Below are 8,678 nucleotides of genomic sequence, written 5' to 3'. Positions count from 1 at the left end.
TGTCCTATTTTTGCAGGCACTGCATTCAGATATGGCTGTTCAAGAACCAGAGACCATCACAAACATCAATTTACAAAAATACATGATTCTAGAACAAGCTGTTTTTTAATGGCATACTGGGATATATAATACCATAAGAGAGTTGATGTTGAGACTCCAATTAAAAAGAAAAGTCAGTAACCCCAGAATTCACAAATAGGGAACTTTAAACCAAAAAAAAAAAAAAAAAAAAAAGAGTTTCATTATTGAGCTAGAGCAGAAAAGACAGAACGTTTTTAGTAAGGCAGACAGCCAGCCAGGAGAGGATTCTGGAAAACAGAATGTCCTTCTTAGTAACCTGCTCTGGGGGTCCATAGAAGACAATGGTCAGCTCACACTTAATTGTGAATGTGCACCCACAAAGGGGAAATAACCCTTTTAGAACACTGTCTCCTTTATTTGTGATTGTGCTCTATTTGGGGGGCGGGTCTCTTTGACCTGAAAATACTGAGACGTTGTCAATGCTACCTTCTGTTGTGGAAAAAGGCAACTTTCTTCTCCCTGCTGAATACTCGATCTGAAGCCTTGAATCAAAGTGGCTTGTCTACATCTCCTTGTTTCCCCACTTTGGCATCTGCTGCCCTCTCTGACAGTAGAACTCACTCCAAATAGACTGATCAGAAGAACAAATTTGGAAGCCAGGCATGGCATCTTTCTTAAGGTGAAGTCAAGCTGGAAATGCCCTCACAGTCAAGGCAACGAATTCAAGCAGCAAAGGTTTAAGTCTATTTATCTTTCAAGTGGACGGCTCAGTTTTGAGGGTGCCAGGATGCCAATGAGGTTCAGTGAAGATCCCATCTTATGGAATAAATCTTGGAATGTGCAATAAGGGAAATCCCAGAAAAATCTAACAGCACATCACCATCTCAGATTTATGCACTTGCCTGGCCAGTACTACCTAACTACCTAGCAGGAAATAAAAGATGCGGATAATGTGTGTGTGTGTGTGTGTGTGTGTGTGTGTGTGTGTGTGTGTGTGTGTATTCCCCCTTCTTCTTCTTCCTCTTCAAATAAGAAAGTTACGTAAAAGAAAAAAATCTAAACAGCACTACACTTACTAGACTCTGTGTGTATGATGCTCTAATTTCTGAATAAGGTGCAAAGTGAACCGGCAGTTCAAGGTCTTGATGAGGTTCAAAGTTATCGTCTCTTGATTTCAAGGCAGCCCATGGGGCTTTGTTTCCTTTTTAGTGTAAGCTCCACTGTGCAAAAATATGCATTATCTTTGGTATTTATTTTAGGTAGTCTAACTTAAAATTTGAGATAACCCATTAACATCATGGAGGAAAAAAACAAAAACAAAAACCCAGAGGCTACCATTTGGCTAGTGTTACATAATGTCCTTATGTAACCAAAGAGAGAGAGAGAGAGAGAGAGGAGAGAGAGAGAGAGAGAGAGAGAGAGAGAGGAGAGAGAGAGAGAGAGAGAGAGAAATCAATTCTAGCAAACAAATTACTGGCCTCCAAAAATCGGGCTCTTGTTTTGGCAGTTAATAGCCAAATACTTGCCACTCTGAAGTGCATCATGAGTTTTCAACAAAGTTCAACACTGACTGGAAAATTACACAAAAGAAAAACTACACTGCAACAAAAATACAATTTGTGTTCATGTAGTTAGCAGCTTTTCAAAAATTAAGGCAGAGTCTTGCCTTTGTTATGCCATTAAAAACATCCTGTTCCCCAAAGAGAAGCATTCTGGATAAGTCAAATACCCAACCAAGGCTTGCCTGCAAGTTCAAGTTTGGTAAAAACACAAAACGAAACATAAAAACCCATAACTTATTCTACAACAAATATGTGCCGTTGGCTCACGCGGAGGCATGTTGAGTGCTCTACGTTGACCGCCAAGCTCACAGTCTTTCTTTGAAACCATTGTGCTTGCCTCAGTCCCTTGCGGCCGCTCGCACTCGACCCCCTCTTGACCAGTACCGTCGTCTGTATACCTGTTTTCGGGCCTCTGACCAACAGACCGTGTTGTAAAGTAAATATTCCCGAGAAGGAATCCGTCAGTCATATCTCCGATTCTCTCCGCAAGGGCCTGGGCTCTAGAGGTACACTTGCCTGGTTGTGAAGGTCTATGTCAGGGGGTGTGTCCGTACTGGTGCTTTCTGGAACTCCGTTGTCACTGTCCTCGTCCTCTTTGCTCGTGAGGGCAACCTCATTTTCATAGCAAAATGAATTTGCATTGGAGAGGATGTATTTCTTTTCTGCTAAGTCTCTGGCACTGCAAAGGGGCGTGTTGGGGACTTCATAGGTTTTGTGGAAGCGCGAATAGTCCACTTTGTAGTAGTGCTTCTCTTCGAAGAGTACAGGCTCATAGCGGTGGCCCCAAAGGATTTCATTGGCTAGGTAAGAGCTGCGGCACTGTGTCGTCATCGCAGTGGCTTCCACCATGCCTTCCAGTATGACCACAATTTCAAAGTCTGCATTGTCAATGTCCTGTTTGCTCAAATCATATAAAGGACTGTCTTCGTCTATTTCGTGGACTATGGTGATGGGAGACACCAGAAATATGCGGTCGATTCCACTGTCGAAGCCCACGTTGATGTCTATCTGATCCAGGGGGATGTACTCCCCCTCCGAAGTGACTCTGGATTTGAGGAGCTGTGCGCGCACGTGAGCCTCCACCAAGTGGCTTTTGCGAAGGTTGCCCACACGCCACATCAGACACAGCTTGCCGTCCCTCATGGCGATCACGGCGTTGTGACTGAAGACGAGAGTTTCGTTTCTCTTCTTCGGCTTCGCCATCTTCGCCATGACTGCGCCAATGATGAAGGCATCGATGATGCAGCCCACGATGGACTGGAAGACCACCATGAACACGGCGATGGGACACTCGTCCGTGACACACCTGAAGCCGTAGCCTATAGTTGTCTGGGTCTCGATGGAGAACAGAAAGGCTGCGGTGAAGCTGTTGACCTCAGACACACAAGCTTTGCCCTCTCTGGCCGCATCCAGATCCCCATGGAGCAGAGCTATCAACCAAAACACACAGCCAAAAAACAGCCACGAGAGGACAAAAGCCAGGCAGAAGATCACCAGCATCCACCGCCAGCGAATGTCCACACACGTGGTAAAGATGTCTGCAAGGTACCGCTGTCCCTTCTCACCCACGTTGATGAACTGAACGTTACAGTGGCCGTCTTTCTTCACAAAGCGGCTCCTGCACTGCTGTCGGGTGTGGACCTTGCTCTTCCCGTTCCCAAAGCCATTTGCGACTGCCATGGTGGCCAGCTTCATGCCGTCTTCCTCTGAAGAGACAATGCTGTAGCGGTTTGTTCGCACACTGCCCATAGCTTCTGCTGAGGACTCCAGGGCTTCTGCTTTGGAAAACAGTCTGAGTTTTTGCAAAACCCTTTGGAGAAACAGTTTTGAATGTTCAGTGAGGACACACACACACCAAAAAAAGAAACAAACAATGAGGAGGGATGGGTGTCTCCAGGAGCCGCGAGCGTCTACCAAGGTGCGTCTACTGACATGCAGTTACCTCAGCCACTCAGCTGACATCCGGAGAACATGTCCTGCAAGAAGAGAGAGACTGTTCATTACAAAAGAAGTCACTTTAAAGGGAAATACTGACGGAGGCAAGACAGCCTAACAAAAACACAGAATCAGATAGAGAAATACACTTTACTTTGAATGACAGGATTTTGATTTCTCTGTACTCTGAATTTTTTAAAAATTTACTTAAAAGCATCCAGTCATTAAACATAGAAAAGTTGTCTGTGACTGTTGTTCAACCAAAATTGAAGGTTCCATTTGCCCTATTTTTTTTTTTTTTTTTGCCACTAATCTAGAATATACTATTTTTCAGATCCCCTCTGCGCTCTTTGATTTTCTTCCATTGCCTTCCCTACTTGCTAGGTTGCCAAGTTAGTAAGCAGAAGAAGGACTTTCTGCTTCCAAGGTTTTTCACAAATTAGGACATTTCTAGAGAACTTTTCATATGAAGGCAGCACTGATAATCATTGAGTTGCACATGCATTATAGGAGTATGCTAGAACTCTGGATGACAAGGTTGAAATCAGAAGACACAGATTATTTTGGTTAAACAACATAACTGAGCAGACAGCCTTTATAACAATCTGAAATAGATCCCAATTTCTGGATAGTGTTTGGGCTTCCTTCATCACCTCTCACACTTTAAGCAGCCACCATGCAGAAATGCTTGATAACATCTCTATTAGTGCAAGTGACTCTGACTTGAAGACTCAGATTTGCTCTGGGGGATAAAGCGTAATTCTGTTGCCTAGCAATAAGAGTCCTGAAATTCTCCGGAGATGGGACTGCCATGTGTAATGACAGGCTAGGAAGTAAGCAACATCGTGCCAAAGGACCAGGTCTTTGGCCGATTGAGATAAGGCAGGAACTCACTTCATGTGAATCCAATGCTGTGTTCTCTCAAACAGAGACAATTTTGTAAGGACAGATCACAAATGCCAGTTCGCTTACCTATACTTCCAGTGCTGTTGTTTGCTATAGGTTTCTATGGAGAAAGCACTCACCTTTTCTTAAAAGAACACATAGTACTTTTCAGTTTTCTCCGATTGCCTCATCTCCCCTAGGTGAAAACTATCTATTTACTTTAACTTTCCTTCTTTACTCCTAAGAAATTTCCCCCCCCCTTGACTAACTAGCAAAAGCCTCAGAAAAACTCTAAGGTATTTTCTGCACCAACTGTGTACTAACAAAATGAATACAGTTTAGAACTAAAAAACAAAAGTGATTCTCAACTTTTCAAACAACTAAATCCATCTTCTGTATGTCAGGCAGGCAACGAATGACACATGAAAAGGATCAGAAATGTGCTGAAGCCTGATAATGAAAACTCCACTTTTTATTTCTCCCCTAAAGCCATTAAGATTGAACTGCTAACAGAACCAACTTCAGCCAAGCCAGTGGCAAACAAATGAAGAAAACCATTTATCTTGTTTTTGTGCCTCCCTTTTGAAAAAGGCAAGGTGCATTGTGTCTGAAAATGTCTTGTTACAATCTTTTGACTTCTCGCTCTTTATCCAAGTTATTATGCAAGAATGTGCCCCAACACATTTTTTCCTGAGATTAGTCATCTATGAAAATTGCAATGTGTGTTACATTTTGGCAGCTTTTGACACCTAAATGATGCCCGATTTTAAAGTGCCTTTGAATTACTTTATAAAAAGAAGTTACTGTGCCTTCCTAACCTTCCACCTGCTTCAATGTTTTGTCTGCTTCCCTATGAAGTTCGCACTTGGACGAATGAAAAAAGAAATCCTATTCCTCGGGGTTCTTGATCGTAGACATGGAAAGCATTTTGTAAACAATAATTTCAGCTTAGACGGCTCACATGAAATTTGCAATCATGTCTGCACAGAGACAGCAACACCACCAAATGCAGGTGCACTTTGTAAAATAGGAGGACATAGAGAGAGCTTCATTTAAAGAGTGCTTTGTATCCTTAAGTTCTAATTGGCTTCGGAACCTCACATTATAAGATGACACCAAGAAATTCTCTTTTTATTATTCAAAACAGTCCTTCCATCTGATTTACCATTAGGGACCATGAATAGACAGTCTCGAATTTCTTCCGACTGATTTCTGCACTCTTTCCAGATTAAAACCTAACAACCACATGAAATCTAAAGACTGGATTATGACTTTCCAAAAACCTTGACCCCAGGACATTTGTTTGAATTCCACAAATCACACAATACCAGTTTCCTATGAATAGCATTCCGCATTTAGAACCTTGAGATAGCCTGTACTGAGCGACTAGTATTGTCTTATTTCCATTGCTGATGACAGAATTTGTAGCACCGTTTACAAAATTGTACCATTTCTTCCCAGAAAGGGAAAAAGAAGACGTTTTTTTTTTTTTAATGGAAACTTTTGTCATTCCAGGAACATGTGCCCCAGATTTTTGCGTATGTATTTCATATAGTCAGACTTCTGTGAAGCCGATTACATAGCAAAAGTCAAGTACCTGTCAGAGTTTAACAAGCTAGCTGTAAAGACTGCTTTTTCTGTCAACCTGCCCCCATGCCTGAGCGACTTGAAGCAAGGAAAAAAACTTCCTTGCTTGTTCTTCGCTCACTAGAAATCACTAATTCATGACCATCTGGGAAAAGCTTCCATTTTTTAAAAAATAGAGCTTTTATGCAACTTTATTTCAAGCATATATTCAAAATAATTCTTTTGGAACAATTAAGAATAGATGAAAACACTAAGTGATTTGACTTCTTGATGAATACAACTACCGGTAATTGATATCTGATTTGATGAACAATGTGTAAATTCCCCTTTCAGCCAAAATATTTAAGGATTTGGATGTAAATTTAGTGGACACAAATAATCACTTTTATCCAGGCCATAACCAATGATGTAGAAAGTATTTCTGGGAAATTGAGAGGCTACATGTGGTGCTGTTCATGTTAAGACTATTTATAGGCTGAGCCAAAATTAAGCATAAGCAATGGAAAAAAATAGTTCAGCACTTCAATCTTAGGTAGATGTTAAAGGACAGAGAACGATGGATAAATACAGGGTCAAGAAGATCACATGGTACAAATGGAGGGATCTAAATTGCGTTTACTATATAGAAAATATTTCCAGTATGGCTTATAAATAACCAAAACATATAATCATGAGGAATATGTGAGCATAAATGTGTCCCATGATATGTTCATGGTGTATAGTGAGTAAGAAAGTTCCTGAGGACAGGAAATAAAGATAGCAAAAAAAAAAAAAAAAAAAACATACTGGGCTGAAAGAGAGTTCTGCTAATGAGTGTTCAGAGCAGCTATTCCCCAGCTGACGCCATATAGACAGGCCTGAGTGTGCTCTGGGTGCATGTTGCTATGTGAGCACAACTGCTAGCAATGCAACCTCTTAAAGTTCAGTAAACAGAAGGAAGAGGAAGGGGGAAGTCTGGAGAGAAGGGGGATACCCATTTATTTATAAGCGCGATCTCTAACATTTATATCCAACAATGCTTACAACATTGCTCAGCATTTGCATATATTGAAAAATACCCAAGTTTGGTAAATAAAAACACACACTTAAAAAAAAAAAAGCTGGAAGCAGTTGATCTGTTCATGTAAAGTTGTCAATCTTTCAGGCTATTCAAAAGTCATGCAAGGACTCTACGGCTAACCAGAGATTCTACCACTGGAGAGTCTGAAGGATGCAGAAAGACTGCGTTCTTAAAAAAAAAAAAAAAAAAAAACCAGACTCACAAGAGTGTAGAATAAATATAAATATTCCTTAAGGGTACCAATAACCCTTTTTTTTTTTTTAAAGTGCCACCAAAATATGAAGGGGAGAGGCAGAAAGCTAAGTAAGATGACCTTGACCACAACCCACACCCCTTTCACCCTCCTTGAAGTGACATCACTGACTCCTTCTGAGCATCAAGATTTTTCCAGATAACGGCAAATATAAATAAAACAGTTGGGCAGGAAAAAGCTAACAAGTGTAGAGGAAATGCACAACAGACACACAGCAGTGGACAGTGAGAGTCAATCTCACAGCCTATTGATTATTAGCGTGAAAAGAAAACAAACGGTAAAAGGCAGTATGCAATCTTTCGCATACCCAGAACGGGTTTTCAAAGAACGCCTCAAACCCTAACAGGTAAATTCTGGGTTCATGCAAATCCCCTGAATTCACCGTCTTACTCCAGTTACTATCCTCCACATTACAGACGCAGACATTAAACTGCCCATTTCCCGGTTCTATTTTTTTTTTTCAATTGTCATGATGAATCCATGTTATGATGCAATCCTTCTGCAGAATCAAGACGTTTTGCTTCCCTAAAACCATGCTGTCTTCCAGCTAGGCATTAATACCATTATTACTGAGAATAACACATCGCTCAGGGGAGAGTGATAGAGAATGTGGAAGTTCTGCGGTCTTCAGGCTCAAATCCAGCTCGGACTCCCGCTCTTTTCCCAGGAAAGCAACTTTGAGCTACTCTCTCTGAAACTCACAGCTATACTTGCAGCAATCACCGGAAGAAATAAAGAAAGAAAGACAAGCCCAGACGCCAAGGATCAACAATGACGCTGAGTCCCAAGGTTTGCCAAGCCCTAAGACCAGGGCACGAGACGCACCCTCACCCCGCACCCACCTTTCTGTTTGTTTGTTTGTGTTTTCCTTAGGGTGAGAATGGAAGACAGCCTTTCTCGCCCTTGCCTCCAAACCCAGTACCTCGCTACAGCTGGTGCACTGGAAGTTATGAGCACAAACAGATGCTGCAGAGAAATCTGTTTCTATTGCTCAACTGTTCCGAGCATGTCTCAGTATTTTTAGCTCTGGGGATGTTCTGGTGCGCACACAAACTGCACAGGCATGAGCCGGGACTCCGGAGCGCGGGTGAGCGCGGCAGCCGGGTGACAGCTGGACACCTCTGGAGCGGCCGGGCAGGGCAGAGCGAGGGGCGGCGGCCCGGTCCACGCCCCAGGACACGCCGGCAGCGCGAGAGGAGGCAAGAAAACAGCAGCCTTACCTGTTGCTGGCGCAGAGCGGGGCGCATGGAGTGGAAGCGGGGCGCACAGAAGCACGTGAGATCCGGTCGCCCGCAAGAGCGAGGGAGCCAAAGCAAGCCGGAATCCCCGAGACCCAGCTCGCCGGCGCCGGGAGGGCTGCGCACTGGCCGGGGCC

General features: G+C 42.8%; 1 protein-coding gene across 1 annotated transcript; it reads right to left on the bottom strand.

Annotated features, from left to right (window-relative positions):
- Window positions 1-1,513: 1,513 nt before the first annotated feature.
- Window positions 1,514-8,678, bottom strand: KCNJ2 (potassium voltage-gated channel subfamily J member 2). The gene is made up of 2 exons (XM_008054215.2): window positions 8,524-8,678; window positions 1,514-3,559 (listed from the first exon to the last, which is right to left on the bottom strand). Exon 2 carries the CDS (start codon window positions 3,330-3,332, stop codon window positions 2,049-2,051), a length of 1,284 nt encoding a protein of 427 aa, XP_008052406.1. The 5' UTR covers window positions 3,333-3,559; window positions 8,524-8,678; the 3' UTR covers window positions 1,514-2,048.

This window comes from Carlito syrichta, unplaced genomic scaffold, assembly GCF_000164805.1.
Source record: "Carlito syrichta isolate Samal-C Ts95f unplaced genomic scaffold, Tarsius_syrichta-2.0.1 Scaffold78058, whole genome shotgun sequence".
NCBI lineage: Eukaryota > Metazoa > Chordata > Mammalia > Primates > Tarsiidae > Carlito > Carlito syrichta.
The sequence above is the reverse complement of the archived record's forward strand: the minus strand, read 5'-3'. Positions and strand labels throughout refer to the sequence as shown.

Bases quoted from the DNA above. Each gene is read 5' to 3' on its own strand.
- KCNJ2 (XM_008054215.2), bottom strand. From the start codon at position 3,332: ATGGGCAGTGTGCGAACAAACCGCTACAGCATTGTCTCTTCAGAGGAA.